Here is a 22,182-nt window from a genome sequence, read left to right as displayed (position 1 = left end):
ACATCCCTAACTTAACGAGTTGCCAGAACCTGTTTTCATTCAAGATGCTTACATAGTAACATAAGGCTTTGTATGCTTTAGAAAAGTGCCAAGGTGTATTGGCACACCTATGTTAACCTATCTCCTGTATGAGCATCAAAAAGCTATCACTACCATGCCCTATAAGCCAATATCTGGCTTTGGCGAGTCAGTAAATTGCCATATAATGTTTTTTTTTCCCGCATAAACATTTTTGCGATTCCCTTCACATCTGCTTTCAAAGGTTTGGCTAATCAATGCGGTCGGAAAATAGTCAATTGAAAACATGACGCCAACGATTTTAGAAGGCATAAGATACTCTAAAAAAAACTACAAAGAAAAAAAAAAATCCTTTCTGGCCGCATTTCCTTTTAATCATTTTATGGTACAGTTGTGGAACGGGCTCAGTCCCTCTGCATCAGCTTCTGGCGTGCCATCTTCTTCTTCGACTGCTTCTTCTTGGGTGCATCTTCTTCAGCTGATGGTGCAGAAACAACCTGCTCCTTCTCGCTCAGGATGACCTCTATGTGACAGGGGCTGCTCATGTAGGCTGCAGGCAGAAGGAAAAAAAAAATTGAATTCTGTGGTTTTACATGCAGGTGCACCAGAGTGTGGGGATTTCGAATTTTGGCCACCTGGGGTTCTTTAATGTGCACATAAACCTGAATACATAAGCGTTTAGCATTTCACACCCACTGGTATGCGGCCGCGATCGAACCCGCGACCTCAATCTTTGCAGTGCTCCAAAGCTACAGAGGAGGGTGTGGCAGAAAGTTAAGCTTCAATATAATATAGCTGTTAAAATCGGCACTTGGTTACATCCAAAATTTGCAAAGTTGCAATTCAACCATTTTCAAAAATTAAAGCTACGCAAGGGGCCATAAGAAATCTCTGAATAATGGGGCAGTCCCAAAGAATTAAATTTAAATAACAAACGAAAAAGTACACTTTTGAATTTGTAAGTCAGCAACCACTTCTACGGTGTGATGTCACACCTGCGAGGTCATCTTTTCACAGCAGCTGCACAGCACACAAATGACCGGAACATAAAAAGAGTTGTCCAATGCACTGTGTTGGTGTAAGTGCGCATCCATTCCACCACCCAACTTGTACCAGAGCGGTACGACACCGAATGCCATGTTCGTTGAACCAAACTGCTCTCAACATGGTCCGATCAAAGCAGCATCAAACCTCATTGAACGCAAACTACTTTGCTTTTACACCCCATGAAGCAAGTCAACAATCTGAATTATGGCAACTTCGTTCATGGGTACATTTTCTATTCTGCACTGTATGTGCATGATATCAAAAAAATTCATCAGATATTATGGTCACTTATGTACTGGTTCAACTGAAGACCTATAATTAGATTTTATCACAGACACCTACATGGTTTTATGGAGTAGGCAGCAGTGTCTCGTGTAACTGCAAGAAGCTAAAAAAAAAAAAAAAAAAATCAGCCTGCTATTTACAGAGTTTGTTCGTAAAGCCATGAGACAGCCTGCCATGCGGCGGCGCTGCAGTGGCCAGTGGCGCGCCACCCGGAGATGGGATTTGTGGTGGGGTTTCTAAGCTAAGTAATGCACTGGTCAGCAGTTGCATCCGAACTCTGGGGCAGTGAGGACCTGAAGCGGCGCAGAAGCTATTTGAGCTCTTGTCACGACAGAAAACGTCAAAAGTGGAGCGTTTTAAATTTTGCTTTCACACGGGCAAAATCGCTTCCCAGACGCTTGCCTTGGTTAAGGGGTGGACATCGATTATTGAGTAACTTTGTTATTTATGAATCAAATTTGATAAAACTGTGTATGCTCATTCAGTGTTTTGTGTTTAACTATCCAATTATATTTTGCATATACATAGTAGTTAGCGAGAAATTAACTACCTTCTATTGTTTGCTGAAACAATTAAAATTTAGCTACCAAAAGGAAAACTACAAATAGCATATAGTTTGACACTACAGTGCATAAGGATAGCAATGCTGCAAACAGATTCTAAATTGAACAATTGTCATTTTACAGCTCATTGAAGTTCTGTGTTCACGGTACCAATAATAAGAGGAAATGTAAATGTAGGCAAAACATTTTGGAGCTGAAAAAAGAATCTGCTCTCAGCGTTGCCTTCCCAACACATCTGGCTTTGTGCTGCAAAAAAAATAATACCTCTAGCTGTCCACCACCACCTTCGAGCAGCCACCTGAGGCCACCACAGCCAAAACTGCCAGACCTATACTTTTCATTAAAGTTTATTTTTTTCTTTCTAGCTGTCCTAGGTTTTAAGATATTGATGCAGAAAACAAGCAAAGAGACCAAAAACAATGTTTTGAGAAAAATGAAACTTTACTGTGCTATACAGTAAAAGATTTGACTAGTGAGCCCCATAGTAATCTGCTTGCAGTACTTCAAGCTTTATGTATTTAGCTTCATAAAGCGAAAAACATTACAGCTGCAGCTGTCCTAGATCTTGAAACACTGTTGCCACAAACAAGCATACTGAGCAAAAAGCTTGTTTTGATAAAATTGAAAAAATAGACAACTCAATTGAGGAATACAATGAAGTATTCACATATTACCAGTTGTTACAGGCTAGTATGCCTCTGGCACATGCCGTAGTATGTATGTCACAGTGTGAAACACTTGTAGAAAAAAAAAAAAAAGAAACTTCTGCCACTTGCTGATTACCGGTACTCTGCATTTCGCACGCAGTGAGATTGTTCACGAAGAATGGGATGCACGTTCGGCCGATGTTTATTCACAAAAAGAAATGACATTTAATGCCGTTTACCAATTACCGGTGCTCCGCATTTTGTTCACGCAGAGATTTTTCATGAGGAAAGGGGTGAACATCTGGCCACCCCTCATGCGTGGCGAACTTCATGCTCACACGGCATCGGTGCAGATCGCACATGAGATGACTACCTCTATGGCAAAGACAGCAGTCACATTCACCTTTGCCCACTGTTGCACTGCAACTTGTGCGTCACACAAGACAGCAGAGCTTTTATTGAGTCGAGGCTTGCGATAACCAAGTGCATCTCCATCGCATCCGAGCCAGCCGCGGCTGCATCAGCGCGAACGAGAGAATCCGATTTTCGCTTGGTAGCCAATGTTGAAGCAAAGCCTTGCAGTAGTTGTGCTAGAATGCTGCATGAACACTGGCCGCTGCCAGAACCGCTTATTCGCAGTCACAGGGTGCGGTTTGGCGGCATTCCGCACGGGCAGCAAGCTATTGCCAGCATCTTCCAAAGCTACTGCACACTTTTGAAAGTTTAACCAGCGCTTCTGCTCACCGAAATTATGGCTAGCGGGAAACTGAATTGGACATCACTTTGTGCCAAGTTTTGCACGCACATGCAGATGACAGTGAAAATCTGCCAATGACGTGCCGTGCTTATGGTCACGTATTTCAGTCGACGAATGGAATTGAGCATTGGGACAGCTTTGTTGCGGGCTTTTTCTTCATAGCCATACAACGCCCAGAGTAGCGGTGGCGTGAAAACTAAACAAAAAGAGTGGCTCTTTCAAAAAAGACCAAAATGGCTGCAGTCAGAAACTTGGAACAGCAACTACGCGTCACAGAAAAATGCCTTTTCTTTGCATGTTTTTCAGCAAATATACACCTCGCTGATGTGACATATACCATTATGTCTATATTTCGCAGACGCGATACAATGCGCCACCAACTCTCTTACACAAAGTCTTCAGTTGAATTTTGAAGCAGATTACCCTGACCCTGAAATAATCTAGTGTAAGCAAATTTGATTGCAATAGCAATTACAGCATTTACTCGCATAATGATCACACTTCTTTGTAAAAAAAAATTGATGAGAATTCACGGGTGCAATCATTACAAAAGTTCAATTTTCCAGAAAAAAATAAAATAAAAATAATTTCAGCCAGAATTTGCTGCGGGATGTCAACAAACAGGTGGCTGCCGGTGTAATAGTGCAGGACACCAAAACAAAAATGGCGGCCTGTGAAGCAAGCCTAACGCGCCAGATGCGATTTCTTTTTGTTCTCATTAAGGCTAAACCCCATTAGCGCGATTTTGTGCGCGACAGCGACGAGCGACGGGTTCGCGCGACGGATCAGGCCGTCGCTTGAACAGATCGCTAGGTCTTGTCGCGCGATCGCTCGGTTTTGCAAATCTAGAATTCGTCGCTCGTCGCCCGGAAGTGCTATGAGCGACTAGCCAATAGCGCAAAGCCGGAACTGGATGTACATAACTCCAGTACTTCCGATTGTCGCACGGAACGAGCAAACGATTGAATTTTTATAGGTGCAAGGATAAGAACCTACTGCAAGACTTTCAGAAATATTTTATGCTGCTTTTTACAGTAAAATACATCAACTTAAGTTAATAAAGCACGCGTCACGCTAGTTTCGGCGCCTATATTGCTGCCCTCTTACCGGCAACACTGGGGAGACGTCGCTCGAAGTCATCGCTCGCATGGGGTGCAACTTGTAGGCGACGAGCGAACGCGACAGCCATCTCCATCGCGTCGCCTGTCGCGTGCAAGATCGCTTGCATGGGGTTTATACTTTAAGTACATTACGTGCGTTGAAACAGTTTCTTCCGTATCAGTAATGAATAATACCATCAATATCGACAAGTTTGCGGCAATAACATAGCCATGTACACTTTGAGGGGACAGAAAAAAAGATGAGCGCGTTTAGCTGCCAGTGACATAGAAACACATGGCGGGCATGCTGCGAAAACTGTGGCATTTGCCTTCACTACTATCCTAATATGGCATGTTTCCACTAAGGGTGCAGGAATATCTTAGCTTTGTTACAAGTGTTGGGGTATGAATAGGGTACACTTCTAACCTATCAGTGTAATGGTGGCTACTATCGTTGCTGCTTGCGATTTGTTGCATGCCCATGAGAGCACATGAGAGGAATCGAAAGGCACCCTTTGTGTTGTTGACCACAACCATTATGAAGCCTACAAATACTAAAGCCAAGGCAAGTTTGGTTGTAGCTTTCTTTTTTTTTCCATGGAAGCGCGGAACGTAATGAAAGGAATGAAATGGGGCATCTGCTTAAGAATGTTTGGAGCGTGCAGACCGCTTGGTATGTCTTGAAGAGTCGTTCACGTAGCATTTGAAAGCTGGTGTCAGCTGGCGTGTAATGATCGTGCCATTTGACCTGGCACGATCATTACACGAAAAAAAAAAAAAAAAAAGGAAGGTTCGAATTTTGATGACAAAATTCAGTGGTGTGATCATTACGCGAATGCGATCATTATGGAAGTAAATACAGTATATGGACACTCCAGGCACATTTTTGCCATCAGCGCCACTGCAAGGTTTCATATAAAGTCCACGGGCGATAACACTTGTTACCGCATGTTATATGCTGTATGTGCTAGTGAAAACGCAAGGGGAGCCGACGATCGCGGCTCAATCTTGCACACGCAAGGGAAGAAAGTAGGAATGAAGGTGGGGCAGTGTTGTACTGCGCATTCCGCGACATATCTTGAAAGCAAGCTGCGTTGAGGGCAGAGTATAGGCACTTCGACGGCTCGTACCTCTCCGCGGGCTGCGTTCTCGCCACTCTGTTTACTTTGAAGCAATAGGCAGCCTGAACGTCACTTTGCTCATTGCTGCGGGGCAGAGTAGGTGTACCGACGACTCATACATTTGTGTACACTACATTATCGCTGCTCAGTTTCTGTTGAAGTAATAGACAGCACAAAGGTCACTTTGCTCACTGCTGCTGCCACGCTTCCTCACAGTAGTGTCTTGACAGCAGGTGTCCGCGCTCATCGAGTGTGATGTGTTCATGTTTGCAAGTTTATACAGCCGATAAAACTGCTATCTTTAGTTTGTATAGCTGTCTATTACTTTGCTATCGTGATTGATGCTTCGCCTTTCTGGCGAAACTGCGACTTTTTTTTTTTGCAATAGTGCCTGTAGATTTTTAATTAGTGGTAGCAATCACAAAAAACATGCAGTCTGCAATAGTGAGTCCAAGATTTCGAAAAGTGGCCTAGGACATTTTTTATAAAAACATTTTTTCTTGATTTATTTACAGTGGAGGTTAAGTGCTTGGAAATGCACTTAACCAGCAGACCGCACGGAGAAGCCAGAGTTACGAACTGTCTGCTTTATTGAAAGTGATTTCGACATATTAGACAAGGGTGATTCCAAAGCACTTAATGCTTAACTTTCGGGTATAACGTAAACTGTTTCAGTTTTTATTCCAAATACATCATTGGCCCTTCGCGATAGATAAGGCCTCACCCTTATGGGCATAAAAACAGATTGGAACAGTCTTAAGTTATACCGGCCCTGTGTAGAGACGCCCGTCTACTGAACCGGCTGCAGCGTGCAGCTCCCTAATACCATACTTACATAACAAATTCAATCCCCACTTTTCCAATTAAGTGTGTTTTTCTCGCATAATGACCACCCCCTGAACTTGCTGCCATGAAGTAGGAGACACACGGTACAATTCGGCATCTGATATGGCGTGCGGCGGGTGCGACTGTGTCCAACACCGCGCTGCATGCCAAATCGTACCATCTCTCCTCTTTTCTGGACGCTCCGGACACATTTTTGCTGTCGTCGTCGTTGCACCATTGCCGCGGGCCATATGGTGTAGGTGTGAGTGAAAGTGCGCGAGGGAAGCCAATGATTGCGGCGCAATCTCACGCACCGTCGACTTTTGCGCAATCTTTCAGTTTTCGAGGGCCGCGTCCCCCTTAAGTCTAGCAATTTATATCTTTCTTTATGACATACACCTCGTTACTTTTTTATGGCATACATCTCGTTAAAGGGTCTCCTCACCAGGTATGGCCATTGTGAGCTGACACGCGCCGTGCATGCAATGCGCATGAACGATCTTGTCTGCGAAGTATTACAACGCTATGCACCGCAAAAAGAGCTGAGATTTCAAACTGAACACCATTTGCCCTTTTCGTGGGAGCTGTGCTCCCAGCCGCAGAATCTACGCATATCGCACGAATGCACCTACGTTGCACTGTTTTGACGTCGCTCGTAGTGACACTGCTTCAATACATTATCTAAAGTTTAGAGAAATAACAAAGCAGAAACCAAATGTCTGCACGTTCTTGTTTTAGTTCGCAACGCAGCAAAAGAGATGCATTTCCGTTTTGTCTACTTGTTCCCATGTTGTGCAGTTGCACGCACAGACAACGAAAGTAAGTCATTTTTTTATTGTGTTCCAGAATGCAATCATGGTGTATGAACCGCTTGTGTCTGCCTCAGTATTCACCTAGCACTGACTGCTGGTCAGGTGTTCTCGTGCACAGAGCGCAAAATTGTGTGTTGCATGAAACGAGACAAATGCAACATTTCACGCACGAAGCCGTCAGCAAAAGTGTGCCGCACAGCAAAAAATCGAGGAAAGAAAAGTGATGGCGGGGCCCGTGACGTATGCACCACGTGATCCTCAAGCTCTGGTACTGGAGAAAGCAGGCAAAGAATTTCGTATATGGAGGTTAGACAGGGCAAGTGGAGAGTGTCTCTCTTGGCAGTGGCCCTCGCCTCCTAAAATCGTAGGTTCATGGCACTGAAATATTGCTCTGCTATTAATGAACCAATTTGAAAAATTTTTGCAGCATAACACTCTCTAAAAGGCACATAACTTCCAGCGTATAATAGAAATTTGCTATGTGGCCTGGTGAGGGGCCCTTTACTGAAGCTTTTATGCATGAAAAGTGCATTCATTCTGCTTTCTGTTTATGTATTACATAAAATATTGAGAGCAGTAGTTCCTTCACAAAAAAAACTGGCATAACCTACAAAAGACACCTATTTTCCCCATGGTAGGGAATGAGTTAAGCACACTCTATTACACTCAAAATACAGCCGCCTTGGCCGTTCCAACAGCCTGGAATGGCCGTGCTTGCCAGCCGCTTACCGGAAGTGCCGTCGCCCAGCATGTGAATGGCTGCACTCTTTGGAGAACGAACCTGCTTGCTTTGCACTTATGCCGTTCTGGCGCAGCGTGGTGCATCAATTCACGTTTGTATCGAAATTATGCAATTGGCACAGGAGTCCCACCCCTGGTAGTTCTGCCACAAGTGTAATTGCAAGTTTGCAAGTTATATTTTCCTCTATTATATATTGTCCCCTAATGGCGTTGTACTGTATGTGGTGACATTTTATCATTTGCCTACACCAGAAGTTCTCAGTACGCTTTCAAAGATGATTGTACTTACGGTTGATACGTCCATGGGCACGGTAGGTGCGCCTGCGCATCTTAGGCGCCCTGTTAACCTGGATGTGGTCGATCACAAGACGGTCGACATCCAGACCCTTGTAGTCAGCATTGCTCTCAGCGTTACGAAGCAGCTGCCACAAGAATTCAGCACTCTTCTTTGGCCAGCGGCCCTGAGTGCAGCCAAAAGCCTTAGCCTGCAAAAGGTTCCCCCCCATAAAGTCATATTAGAAACGCACAACATGCAAACTATTACCGACAATTCGCTACGCCACAAGATCATGTTGCTGAACGCGTACAAAAACAAGGAAACAATCTATAGCATAATTTGCATGATAAAATGACAAAAGTCATCTGGTCCCCCTTATACCAGAACATACATGGGAATTTAAACAGCATGGTGAAATAGTTTTCATTCTCAAGATCATAGCATCACTAAAACCTATCAACAAGACATGAGCTGAATTTTCAAAACGGCAGTTGAATGTGTTAGTTTCGGCAGAAACAATCTCAGTGGCATATGTAGAAAATTATGTGCATGCCGTATATCCAATTAAGTCCCAATAGTTACCTTATTATCACAACTGCTGCCCCATAATACTGCAAACAGCTTATTCATAACAAGCAAACAAAAATTTGTCTGCTGTACTGATTTCTGAAATATATTCAAGTGTGCACTGCCTAAGGAAACATTACAGTGTGGCCTATGATGTGCACAGTGCTAAAAACATTGCAGTGGACACACAAATTATAGCTTGTTCACACTGAGGTTGGGGGCTCCTAATTGTCAACTATAAAATGTACATAAGTGACACTGTTTCGGAGAAACAGCTTTTTCTTGTGCTAGTCAGTTTGAAACCAGTTTCCATCACAAATACTTTTTTAAAAATTTAATGACTATAAATAATCCAGTCTTCTTTTATAATCCAACAGCTCTCAGTTGCATATTTTTCTCTTTTGTCATGGTTTTAGTTCTGCTGTAGCTCCTAACCTTTGACAGTACCTCTACATGTACTTGCAGCCATGTAACCAGGCACCTATTGCCCCTATCAATAGTGACATGGTACGAGTTAATAGCGCTGACAAAAACAAAAAAGTGTTGGTGTGCATGCAGAAGACATTGTGCCAAATCCTGACTGGAAGCTTACCACTATCATTGAAAAGGTGTACAATCAATGCATTCTTCCATTGCTAACACATAGGGCAGAAACCTTGAGGTTGACAAAGAAGCTCGAGAACAAGTTAGGGACCGCGAAAAGAATGATGGAATGAAGAATGTTAGGTGTAAAATTAGGACACGGGAAGAGCAGTGCGGATTAGAGTGCAAACAATAGCCGATATACTAATTGACATGAGAAAAAAATGGAGTTAAGCAGGCCATGTAATGCGTAGGATAGATAACCGGTAGACCATTAGAGTTACAGAATGGGTGCTAAAAGAAGGCAAGCGCAGTTCAAGATGGCAGAAATCCTGGTGGGGTTATGAAATTAGGAAATTCGCAGGCGCAAGTTGGAATCAGTTGGCGCAGGAGAGGGGTATTTGGAGATCGTAGGGAGAGGCCTTCATACTGGAGTGTACATAAATATAGGCTAACAATGATTATGATCGTTGCATGTAAACAGTGGCAGCTACTGGCACTGAAAGGGTCCGCCATAAAAAATTCGCCTGCCACAGCTCCAGTGTAAATGCACCCTTAGTGTGTTCCCTCTAACAGTGTATTCCTGCAACACACAACAAGAGCCTTTCCATCTTCAATATGTGGATGCAAAAATATTCACTGTGAAAGGTAGGGCTTTAGCAGACTCGTCATTTGCCCATGGTTTGCAACCATTATCCACGAGTGATAAATGTATCCCATGACACGACCAGGCTGTCGACATTGCAAACCAGTTGCGCAAGGCCACATGGTTGGCTGGTGATTTATAACTTAGTCTATCTTGTGCATAAGTTATGTCCGAGACACTACAAAGATGCAACAGCCAAGTTATGCTACTGCGCTTTAAGAAAGTGGCGAAGTATAGCTCGTCTCAGGATAATGGTCAAGAACTGGGTAAGAAAACAGCATGCGTCTTCAAAGTAGGATGCGCGTATGTTCATCTGCAGAAGTTCACTGCAATCGCAAAGTATGTGAAGTTATCAAGCAAAGTACCAAGGCAATCATGCTGCATCACGTTCCAAACGACATTTTATGACGTTAGCCAATTAAAACAGTGCTGCGCTCGCTTCTGCGGCATTTGCGGCTGTATTCTCTGGAACACGATCCAACATCCAAGTGCACAACCCGGCGACTGAGCAGCCACTTACCTGAGCTTTCCGACCCACGCCACCGTTGAACCGCCGGAAAGGCACGATCTCCTTTTTCGCGATGACGTTCTTCAGGTAGCGCTGGGCCCTACGCAGCGGCATGTGCTTGATCGCCTGTGCCGTCTCACGGGTGTTCTGCGCAACGCACAATCCAAAGGCCATTCGTCAGGTCACAACATCATTTCGCGATGTGTGACAAGCAAGAGACGCAAATGATTACTGTCCTGTACTACTAATGTCGCACGACGGTAACTATCGTAACATGCCGCGAAGCTGAAACAAGAAGGATCCATCGCACAACGAACCTTGAAGTGCACCCGGAGGTTGGAGCCCCGTGCCTTGCACGCTGCGACAAAAACAGACGATGAAAATTACACACCACGGAAACACAAGAACTACTCTTCGAAATTAATTCGGCATATGCAGATGATGAAAAATATGACGACAGCCATTCGCTGGCTTTTGACACATACACTTGGTTGCATTATCCGGGTCAACCGAGTACCTCCCCATCACGACCTGCACACAGAAGTGATGAAATGCAAGTTTGAGTCATTTGCTACAATGAAATTCTTGACTGCCGGGCGAATGTACAGCTCAGTCACCGAAAGCACCAAACATGCTCGCTGAGCCGCAACCGTGATATCATAGCCAAACATGCGGCGTTGACGCATTGTAGTGAATAAATACATATGACAGTCAAAATACAAGCGATTAAACGTGTCACTATAGGCAAGAAAACCGAAATTTCATCCATATTTACCTCAGATGAGCCGCGATTACAGAATAACCAAACCAAAGCCTCTCGGCTTCCACAGTAAAAGGACGGAAGCAAATTTTGCAAAGTTGACGTCACGTCCGATCATAGTGGCCAGCAATGCTTGGTAGTCGGGCTAAACATGCTTGCATAATATTAACGCTCATAAAAAAAAATGAACATTACAACTCAGATTATCACAAAAGAAAGTTTGTTAATTAAATAGTTCGTTTTCTACAAAGATGAATGAACGAGTGCGTTGTGTAAAATAATGTGTTGGCGGTGTTGTTTAAATTTGTCATTCGCCCAAACAAAAAGATTTAAAAAAAATATAACATAGAATAACAGCAAATTATTGAGAATACACTGCATTTTTGTTTGTGAATATCTCTGTGGTTTATTGTTTCACATTAACCAATAAGTTCTTCATTTTTAACTTTCAGTTTTCAAAGCTGAATGCTGGTGGTGTCACGTCACATCGAAGCCTACCTGCATATCCTGTAAGCCGCCAGCTGGCTAACTGACGAACCGCACCAAAGACAGATTGGATAGAGGATGGGACCCTGTACGGTGTTTGTAGCCACAAATAATTGTTTGTGCTAGCCTGTTAGCTCCATTGACATGCTACCTTCTCACATACGTGCATCTGTAACGGCGCGGGACGTTTTTTTTACCTGTACCTTCAACATAGGTACCACAGTGAAAAGTGAACGTCGGGCGTGATGACGGTCATCAGCCTGTTCTCTGTTATCTCCTTGCCATGGTGTCCCTTCCCAAAAGATGGTCGCTGTCTAAGCCCAAGAGCCGTCACCGGGGTCCTCGTTATCACCGAGGCCTCCTGAGGACTAATTCGGAAGGAGACGAACAACAGGCTTTTATTTTCGCCGACGGAGACGACGTCGCTTCCGATGAAGTCGACACTTGGGATGATGCGACAGAGCTCAGACTTCGTGGAGGTCAGAACGGTTCCAGAGACACCGGCGACAGAAACACATTTGGAGCTCGAAAGGCTCCACCTGCGGCGGTGTTTGAGCACCGTATTGTTGAAGGCGAAACACTGCAAGGCATCGCGCTCCGTTACGGGTGCACGGTAAGCATTAACTTTGCCTAGTTTTTTTCTCCTACGATTGCACTGATCATTTGGTGTTTGTAGATACAGGGCGGCTGCCATGCGTTGAACTTCGCACATTTCTAAGCAGGACGTTCACGACGATGCGGAAATAACTCTGGATGCTGAGTTGCTCATGTCGAAAGCTTCGCATATGGCACTTTCAAAACTAGTTGGAAAGTGGGACACGTACAGAACAGTGCATGTCACCTATTTGGTAGTGTTAAAGGAAATTAATCAGTCATTCCATTTCAATCAGATGGGATCTTTCCGTCGCAAAGTGTGTTCTTTCACATTTATATGGACGTGTAAATTTTTTTTTACGTCATCTTTTTGGCTTTGTATGCAACTTTATATTGTCGAATACAAAAGAAATAAAGCAAACAAATGGAAGACAGAAACTCCTCTGTTTGATCATTTAGAATAATGCCGAAATATTATACATTGGGGCTTGTAAAAAAAGCTACTACACAGTGGTGAAAAATTAAGAGAACAATGTTCCTGTTGAAGTGGCAACCACCTCTTAACTATTAATGGCCCACAATCTCTTTTCAACCTTTCATCTGACTGATTCCCCATGTCCACTTGTTCAGTGCAACTTGAATATTCATCAACGTGTAATTTATGTGGAGTAGAAAGCACATATAGCTTGTAAAGGTTTCTTCCTTTATTGCATTTACAGGTTGGTGCCTTGCGACACTCCAACAACCTGCTTAGTGACCAGGACTTCTTTGCCCTCACTGTGATCAAAGTCCCTGATCGCATCCACATTGCAACAGGACAGCTTGTTGACACAAATGTGCCTGCTGACGACACCATCTCTGTTGCCAGCGATGGTGCAGAGTCGCCGCCGGACAAAGCAATCCGCTATTGGAAGAACCTCGACGATAAAGTGCAAGCAGCCTTGCAAGAACGAGGTGCGGGAGATGACGGCATCCAAATCGACGAAGTTGAGGACAGCTCAGTCAACCGTCGTGTCTCACGTCCACAGCCTGATTCATCAAGTGGTGCAGATTGTGGCATAGGATGGTGCGGTATAATTGCGATTGTTGTCATTGTTGCTGTGCTCGTGCCGTCTTTCTATGTGCTATACATACTCGTCTACCAAAAGGAAATTCGTGATGGAGCTGTGCAGTTGAAGTGAGTGAACTGCAGCGTGGTAGTCGCCAAGGCTGCCTGGCACAGAAAATGCATTTGTGATGGTGTTTTTGCTCAAGATGGAGTGACCTGTTGCATAGAGCTTTGCACTGTTGTTGCTGGTAGGGGTATTCACTGTTTTTACTTTTCTGCTCTCACTTATCTGCACAGCAAGCTGCATATGCGGCTCTTTTACTTACCCATTCGCATGGATCATTGATAAAGATAATGAGTTCATGAGAGCTTCCCTTCTTTTTACACACACTGTTTATTTTTTAAGGCTTTTTGTTTGCAAGTAAGCATTCATACAGTATGTAAACAAATGGTGATATATGGATTGCAGGATGCAATTTTTTTTTCACATCAAGCCTTGATGTGGTAAAGCCTCGCACAAGTGATGAATGTGCCTTTAACTTCAACGTTGTGAAAGCCGCTGATAAGTAGGTGTACCACAGGGTGTGCATTCTTAGTCGGGATTTTTGTACTTTGAAGGTTGCTGAATGAAACCATTTTAAGAAACATCGCGTGTAGGCTTTGTAAGATAAAACTGCTATGTCTAGAATACATTGTGTATGCTGGAGTTCTTGAAATGCCATTGTTGCATAGTCTGTACAGAGGATTTAAATACATAGGAAGACATAGGCCTATTCTAAATGTTAACAAATAAAAGACTGCAGTACTGATTTGCCATCTGCTGAAGTGTGTTGTTCTGTGGATGTCATTTTCCAAGCTACTCATCATAGCATTTGCTTATTAACTCTTCCATCAAGATGTTTCCAGGGGCACACCAGCTGTAACATTATTTGACAAAGCTGGTTATCTAGTTGAAGCCCTTGTGCTCCATGCAAGCACATCTGAGCTTCTTATGATATTTCTGCCATGTTGGAAGGGCATTCAAGTCGAAAGGTCTGCTATAAAGGGTCCAATCAAATAAAAATGTCCCTAAAAGCTGGAACTGCTACCACTTTTCAGCATGGTCACCTTGAATGATGTGCATTAGTCACAATAACATTTCCATAGGTGTATGAATAGTGTTTGAAGCCTCTCTAGTGGTCTATTCAGCCTACTGAAATATTCCTGGTGCAGAATGGTACCAGAGTTCAGCGTGTTCGTCATATTGACAAGAAAAAGTAGCATAAATAATAGGACAAAGGTAGTCGAGCATCTTCTGCTGTCTTTATTTTGTGACATTTTTCACTTTTTTTGTATTGATGCAAGAGTGAAATCGCCTGCACTTGTAATCACTGAGAGCATCCTTGGTTAAAAAATCCTGAGCTTGCTGTAGGTGTAGTTAAATTAACAGTGTGTGCAAGCGAACACCTTAAAGCCACTTTTAGTGATAAAATTCATAACATCACCTGGAGACAGCTGCAGCCTTTTCCAGCTGCCATCCTTGTTATGCTGAACCATCCGATCCGTTTGCTCAACTGCGCTCTTAATGAGGCTGCTGTGTGCCCAGGAGTCCACAGGCTTTGCTTGGTATGGTGTTCGTTCTTAATTGACGCCACCAGGGAATACCATTTTACACATCCATAATAGTATTGGTGCATGTGTGACTCAAATGGCAATGAATTGCATTGGGCGTCATTTCATGCAACTACAGAAATCCATAAAAGCATGCTATTTCTTAAACCTAAATGCTGTGAACACTTTATGTAACCACTTAACTGCCATGGGAAATTTCGAAAAACGAAAAGTGTAAATTTTTCTAAAAGCTCCACTTATGCCACTTTATTTCTTGAAAAAATATACCAGTAATGCCTATAGTACTTTTACTGCTCTTGTTCAAAAAAATTGCTGAATACACTATGTATTTGTGTGTCAAAGTTGCAAGATAGTGCAATCTTTGTCATGAATAGTTAACTCATCATTGGCAGTTAAGAGGTTAAAGATCTAAAAGCAAAAAACTAGCAGCAGGTGTAAGGGCCAAAGCTGGATCTTTACATATTGCATGCTTTTGAGTAACTTGCATTTGCATGTGTTCCCACTCTTAAGAAAAAGAAAATTCAAGAACTACAGAGCACGAATGCACCTTTTTGAAAAATTTGCAAAGCCGTATTAAGGCGTAACTACACATTGCTTTCCTGCTTGAGGAAGTATGTGAACGCAGTGTTTCTAAGTTACGGCAAAGGCTTATTGTACACAAGCACCTCAATTTTATCGCTTGGTAGAATACTGGTGACGTTGTGTGCAAGCACTTTAAGCTTATTGCTTGTATAATACTGGTGTTCAAAAGTTTGTAAATATGCAGGGAAATATTAGTTTTCCACACAAGCAGGAAACTATCAGAGAAAATTTCCAGTTAGAAAAATATTTAGTTTGAAAGGTCATGATACAATGGTTTTCGAGAAGGTAAAGGTAATAACTAAAGAGCACTCGTGCGGTTATAAAGTTCACCGACGCAGTGGCACCAAAAGCACCTTCGTAGATTGTTAGCACAGAAGACCACCACCTTATGTAGGAAAGCGAAAGTAGCAGTATTAAGTTCTTAAGCACACTTAAATGTCATTGAAATTACTAGTTTTTAAGCAGACATGGAAGTGCCCTCACTTCATTTTAAATTGCATATGAAGGTCTGGTGGTTTGAAATTATAATAGTATTCAAATAAGTGCTCGACTTGTTTTCTCTTGTTAAGTAATGTCAAACATTCTTGCATTTTCAAAGTTCAAGTGATATCCGGAAGGAAATTGACTAGCATGATTTGTTCTGTTGTAAGAAGTTGGCAAATTACTGGAAGTGTGGAAATGCAAGGAACAAGAGTACACACTTATGCTGACTTTCAGCTTTCTTTTCTCAAGTGATATTAAAGTGAGTGCTCATGTCTGTTATTCCTGTGCCTTTTCTTTCCTTGCTTTCAGTTGTTTGCCATGATCTGCCATCAATAAGCCACCATGAAGTTCATTGCACCAGTCTGTTCAAACAACACTTCAGAGTTTTTAAGCTTTGCTCAAACATATTTTCCATCTTGAATGTCCTATGCCAGCACAGATTTTCTTAAATGAAAGTACTGTATGGTCAGACTTCAATCAACACAGTCTAGACAACACATGGGATATGGCAGAAGAGATTGGTAAATTTCTAGGTTATGTATTTTTTTCCCTAGGTACGTCTTGGCTAGGTGTTGTCTAAATCTATGTCATACATATTGCAAATGATGTGACATCTTGCTGTGATTGTTAAACATTTGCACAACTGAGGTCCTACAGTATTAAATAGTCCTGTTTCATTCTCAAGCTGCAATGTTGAAATTGGATGTTTTGAAAACTCGCTCAAAGGTGCCTGAAATTTCAAAATGTTTGCCAGCGTTCACTTCTTGACTTTTAAAGTTGGACTGAAGTTTCTTTTTTCATTGCATGGTTTAAATGGCCACAATGCAGCTTAAGCAATTCTGGGAACAGATTAATTCCCTTACAAACGCCCAACGTGGTCCAGACTCTATTGGGTTAGACAGCTATCTCTCAGATAAAGCTTTATTTAGTTCGATGCTTAAACTTAAAAGGACATTAACAGCCTATGTTGGTTATTTAGCCAGCTTTCCTGCAATTTTCACACAATGACTGGGACTGCTTGTTACTGTAGTATGCATCTAGGCTGCAGTTTGGTAGTAATGCCTTTTCCGATGCTATTCTTTTTTGCGATTTGTCAGTGGAGCGATGCTCTGCCCACGTTACGAGATAATAATAGGTAATACGAGTAGCAGAGAATTGAGTGGAAGGCAGTGCTACAAAACTGGGGCCCTATAGTTGACATATTCTCTATTGAAGTTGTATGCAATGGAAATGTCACTGTAGCAACACTGGTGATGTCAACTTAGCTGTCACATGCATCTGTGTCCAACTTTCTCGTAAATGGTGCCTCGGATGTCCTTGCCCCTATGTCCACAAATGTGCCTTCACTCCACTCATTTGAGAGCGCTGTTGCCAATTACTGCGCTTTGATAACACTCAGATTCCCAAGCTGTGATTTCGTAATTGGATGTTTTCAACATTTACTCAAAGGCACCTGAAGTAAGGGGTGCTTTTCTGGCATCTGCTTATTCCTTTAATCTTGGAGGAAAAACAAACGGTCCCTCCGGTTGAGGGGCAATGCTGCCCCCTTCTTGGTAGAGGTGAGGAAGACATTAAAGTCAGGTCGTGTTTGTGAATATGAAGGTTAATGTAACGTAAAAAAAAGTTTAGTTATAATTACCACTTTGCACTATGAACTGTAAATGGTGGTAAAGAAGAAATCATGAAGTAGTGCTGCTTGGAAGGTTGAACATTTAAGTCTGTCTGTGGGGCGATTATTTTTAAGTTTTACAGAATTTTTAGAAATCGCCTGCGGCAGATTGCATAATTCTAGTCCTTGGGCTAGATTATTCAAAGAAGCGGAAATTACTTGCATGAGAAATTTCAAACACATATTCTACCATTAACAAAACATCACTAATTGACTTCCTAATTCACAGCACATATTGCTATCTACTAATTGTAGCCGGCAGTGGCGTACCAACTATTTTTTGAGCGGGGGCGTAAGCCATATCTCTCTCTCTATATATATATATATATATACATGTACATAAACGCCAGACCCCACCCCGGCCGAAACGTCCAACACACACATGAATGTTTCGCACATTCATTCGTTGTTCCTTTCATGTGCTTTTAAAACGGGATCATCCAGAGAAACGTTCATCCCATCATCCCATTATATATATATATATATATATATATATATATATATATATATTATGAACAGAGAAAGAGGGAGGGTGCGGACTGGAAAGTGACCGTACGTGTGGCCTGGGATCACTCTGCTGCCACTACTCTGTTGGCCACACCAACAAAAGAAGTTGTACTGCTCTAAACCTGCATATAGGTTGCCCATTTGACTTCTGCTGTACATGTTCGTTTTTTGCATGCTTTACCATAAAGCCTGACATGGAGGGCTTTTGTCAATTAAGCGGAGTGAAGCGAGTCGGCGTACAGCGTGGGTGTGACGGGGGTGAGGTAGATGCAGCTTTAGCGGCCGCTGACCAATAAAATATGTCACATCCTTTTATTTAATGTGCTAATGGCATGTGCATTTATTGTAAGGTTTTCATTGGAGGTTATACAGAAGTTAACGGTCATTACTGGGCAGAGAAAACTTTGAGCGGTCCCATGCGGCACGTACTGCAAAGTTTGCCTCCCTTGCGGATTACCCAATTGCCATTAAGAGGGAGCAAAGGAGATAGGAGGGCTAGGAAGTTAGGTGTCGCCATGGCAGCGGCCGAGCAGGCCGGCAGGAAGGGCGTAGTGGGTCCAGCCAGAAGGGTAATCTGGTAACAGGCCAGGGTGCGGTGATCCAGCAGGTGCCAGATGGTTGGGGCAGGTCAGGTAACCTTGAGTGGGCACGGCTATCCATCTTTGCAGAAAGTCCTAGAGTATCGCCAAGAGCTCTCTTTGCACTTGCTTCTTAAAAACCAGGCAATTAACTGTGCCAAGTGTTATACTAAACAACGAAGACTCCAAAATGCGACCTTTCAGCAAAATTCAAGCAAGAACAGTGCAGTGGTGAGCGCAAAACCTTTTTTCGAACACATGCAGCGAAATATGCAGAATTCTACCATATTTCTCAAGGTCACCAAGTATTTTTTTCCAGAGTATTTATAGTGGGCACTCACTGCAACAAAAGCGATAAGAAAGGAAATTGTCATGACACGAGATCCATTGCATAAAAATGATCAGAGGGTCTACAGGTACAGCGCAGTGTTTGTCAAAGTACTCTAAACTTCATAATGTATGACTAGAGCCAACACCACCTCATAACACAAAATGAGCTCGGAGTTGCGACGTGGGTCTGCACAGTAAAGCGACAGCCCATGCAGCGTAGGATAAATGGCGATAATCAAGCTACATTATTACATTCAGGCTTTCACCATGCCAGGTTTGTCATTGGAAATGCTCTAGTCCCAGACAGCACCAAATCTCCTAAGGACGTCACAAATGAGTGCTAAAGTTCCACATCCAGATAAGGAAGTCGTCCAGGAAAGTAAGTCATATATATGCCCCATGGACTTCAGCAAACGCACCTCCAATAAACGTCCCGAAATAGCACTTGAAAGGGCAGCTGCGTGCAATACCCACAAGTATATATAGTGCAGTGCCTTGTTGCGAGTGCATGTGCACGAACCTTGCTGTACTATTGTTTGAGCTGTCTCCTGAGCCACGTGGAAAGGCTTCCATGCACCTCAAACCCATTGTCTACAGCAGTCAAACTTTATGTTGAGAGAACTCCAAGTCATTTATTAGAGCAGCTTTAGAGCGCTAAGAGCATTGTGTAAGAGCCCCAGCAAACCCTTTTATCCGCGTGGCAGCATTGTGTAAATGACTTTAGAAAACTTCCGATCATGCATTTTTGACAATCAAATTAGCGAAGGAAAAAAAGTACTTTGTCTTATAGATATAAGCACATGCTCTTGATGTGTTCAAATATAAGGAACGTGCCACATGCGTTCAGCTCGTGTATGCAGCTTCCTTGTTCTATACTTGGCAAGAAAATTAACTTGTGAAATATAACTGTAAAGAAAAGCTGGTACCAGCTGGATAGTTCCATATATTGATAGGCGATCGAAACAGATGGTGTTTCAGAGGGGTTAGCGAGAAGTCTTTCGGAAACTCTGTAAACATGAAAAGGATCTATACACATCCCATGGATTGCTTTCGTCACGGTTAGCTTAGATGAATACTTTTTTTTACGAACACTGGTGCGTATGACGAAGGTATAACAGGGTCTACTTATACTTTTCACCAATGTACTGAAGGACCCTGTTATAACCAAGGCAAATGCTCTCAATTACAAAAAAAGCGATCACGATCATATATTATAAATGCATTCTGACGTGAACCCACTGGTCTCCACTAGAGGGAGCAATTTTGGTGAAGGTCAGTGAAATGGAGGCGGTGTTCGCGCTTCTTGCTAGGCCAGGTGTTGCACCGATACTAGGGTGGCTAGAATTGCCCTATACCGACACAACCGTTTCTCTCCAGCTGGGCATGGCACGTGGGCCCGCCGCGCGTCGCCGCGCATTTGCGATCGTTGATGTGCCATTTCCTGCCAGATGTGTTTCGCTGTGCGAGCCTCAGCCGCGGGGTCACGACGAGAGCATGTTGCGAATCATCTCGTGGATGGGGAAGGGCCCGTGTCCGCACTCGTTGTTGGCGTCGTCGTAGTCGAGCGCGAAGGTCATCACGCCGCCGAAGCCTCGAGCAACGACCCACACAACCTGCGATGGGACGAGCAAAGAGCGCGAAAGTTTAGCAGAAGGTCATACACTGGGAGAAATCTGAAGTGCATATGCGTTTGTCGGAGTTGTCCCGGCTGCCACGCTCTCCTTGCGCTTTCGAGCCGCACGGCAGCAAGGCGCGAGCGAATTCGGTGCGATGGGCCAGAACACCCTCTTCAAATGCCAGGTTTCTCGCCATTAAATGTTACGCTCCCGCAGTGCAGCGAAAAGTGCGCGCACAAAGCAAAGCGGTCGACAGACATGACTGCTTCTTTCAACAACAGCCGTCCAATGGCACTGGAAACCACAGAAAGTGGAAACAGCTCCCTGCTGCCAGAGCGCCATTTGTACTGCGAGCCCGCGCCGCGGTGCGCGCATCGTAGTTAAGAGGGGCTTCAAGTTAAGTGCCATCGGCATAACATCATCGAAGTGGCTACACACTTTGCTCTCAATTAATGTAACGTCCTCCCACCTTATACGACTGCGTTAAGGTTTTTTTTGTAATTGAGCATACGTTTTTCGCATGCTGGCAGCTTTAGTATTTCCTTGATCGTAGAAGTATGTAGAAGTACAGTGAACTAGAATACTGTATAGTAGGATTGCAGGGAACGAAGCCGGCGGAAGGGGTTGTGCAGGCAGGGGGAAAAGAAATCCCACACTCATGGTTTTCGTGTTTCTCTTTCGTTTTAACGACAGCGTTAACTCATTTTGTGTTGTTGATGTTGCCGTTTTCTATCTGCAACAACCAAATTCATGTTTCATGACCATGTTAAATTGATGTCACTGCGCTCGACGGCGCCCATGAATGAAAAAAAAAAAAACCTTGCCTATTCATGCTCAGTTTAGCTCGAGAAGGCATCTGTCCACATAGTTACGCGTACGTTTGCAAAGAAATCAAGGTGGCGCTATCTTCCACCGCCACTTTTCCGACGAAAAGGTGGCATAATATGACACGGATGCAACCGCGCTTTCGGAGTACGTCACAGCCGTCAAAGCGCCAAACATTCGCGTTCTATAACCGTGAGTGCTATTCTGGCCATTGGCAATGCTGTCGAACATGGCCATCGCCATGTCGTCGCATTCGCCCTAAGTTGTAAGCTCTGATTGGCCCGGATTGGCCCAGAGGGCTGCTATACTGCCTCCCTGATTGGCTCAAAGTGTTTTTACCAAATATGACAATATGGCGGAATTTGACAATGTCCAGAGAGCCGCATTGGCGCTTTTGACCTAATAACAGAAGACGCGTAGCCTCTGGACCAATTGGAATTGATAAAATGGTGAGTTCGACAATGCGCCGTTATGAAGAAACCGACACGACAATTTTGTGCCCTGCTTTTTTCTTCTCGTTAGACATGTGTTCGTCATGACTGTGCGTCGGCGCACGCGAACGTGGGAACGCACTGCGCTCCTATACTTGAACGTGGC

At 43.5% G+C, this 22,182-nt stretch overlaps 3 protein-coding genes across 4 annotated transcripts in view; 1 reads left to right on the top strand and 2 right to left on the bottom strand.

Moving 5' to 3' along the window:
• Positions 1–367: 367 nt before the first annotated feature.
• Positions 368–11,302, bottom strand: LOC142571825 (large ribosomal subunit protein uL22). The gene is made up of 6 exons (XM_075680468.1): positions 11,272–11,302; positions 10,982–11,027; positions 10,814–10,854; positions 10,509–10,643; positions 8,206–8,401; positions 368–568 (listed from the first exon to the last, which is right to left on the bottom strand). The coding sequence occupies exons 2-6, from the start codon at positions 11,019–11,021 to the stop codon at positions 423–425; spliced, it is 558 nt and encodes a 185-aa protein (XP_075536583.1). The 5' UTR covers positions 11,022–11,027; positions 11,272–11,302; the 3' UTR covers positions 368–422.
• Positions 11,303–11,708: 406 nt separating this feature from the next.
• On the top strand, positions 11,709–16,341 carry LOC142571824 (lysM and putative peptidoglycan-binding domain-containing protein 4-like). The gene is made up of 2 exons (XM_075680467.1): positions 11,709–12,355; positions 13,056–16,341. The coding sequence occupies exons 1-2, from the start codon at positions 12,026–12,028 to the stop codon at positions 13,515–13,517; spliced, it is 792 nt and encodes a 263-aa protein (XP_075536582.1). The 5' UTR covers positions 11,709–12,025; the 3' UTR covers positions 13,518–16,341.
• Positions 16,342–18,274: 1,933 nt separating this feature from the next.
• The window catches only part of LOC142571822 (acidic mammalian chitinase-like), a 42,671-nt gene continuing 38,763 nt past the window's right edge, over positions 18,275–22,182 (bottom strand). Inside the window, exon 8 of one of the 2 annotated variants that reach the window (XM_075680465.1) lies at positions 18,275–18,910. In XM_075680465.1, the coding sequence (XP_075536580.1) occupies positions 18,740–18,910 (171 nt within the window). In that variant the 3' untranslated portion in view covers positions 18,275–18,739. Of the gene's footprint in view, positions 18,911–20,332; positions 20,758–22,182 lie in introns of those variants that run through there. The other variant, XM_075680466.1, reaches the window with a different exon arrangement.

Source organism: Dermacentor variabilis, chromosome 2 (assembly GCF_050947875.1).
Source record: "Dermacentor variabilis isolate Ectoservices chromosome 2, ASM5094787v1, whole genome shotgun sequence".
Classification (NCBI taxonomy): Eukaryota; Metazoa; Arthropoda; class Arachnida; order Ixodida; family Ixodidae; genus Dermacentor; species Dermacentor variabilis.
The sequence above is the reverse complement of the archived record's forward strand: the minus strand, read 5'-3'. Positions and strand labels throughout refer to the sequence as shown.

What these genes read in the sequence shown, in the direction of transcription:
- LOC142571825 (XM_075680468.1), bottom strand. Translation starts at nt 11,021, where the DNA reads ATGGGGAGGTACTCGGTTGACCCGGATAATGCAACCAAGT. An exon ending in CCCGGATAATGCAACCAAGT is followed by an intron (nt 10,855 to 10,981) that starts GTATGTGTCAAA and finishes TTTTTGTCGCAG; the next exon opens with CGTGCAAGGCACGGGGCTCC. An exon ending in ACCTCCGGGTGCACTTCAAG is followed by an intron (nt 10,644 to 10,813) that starts GTTCGTTGTGCG and finishes TGCGTTGCGCAG; the next exon opens with AACACCCGTGAGACGGCACA.
- LOC142571824 (XM_075680467.1), top strand. Translation starts at nt 12,026, where the DNA reads ATGGTGTCCCTTCCCAAAAGATGGTCGCTGTCTAAGCCCAAGAGCCGT. An exon ending in CGCTCCGTTACGGGTGCACG is followed by an intron (nt 12,356 to 13,055) that starts GTAAGCATTAAC and finishes TTGCATTTACAG; the next exon opens with GTTGGTGCCTTGCGACACTC.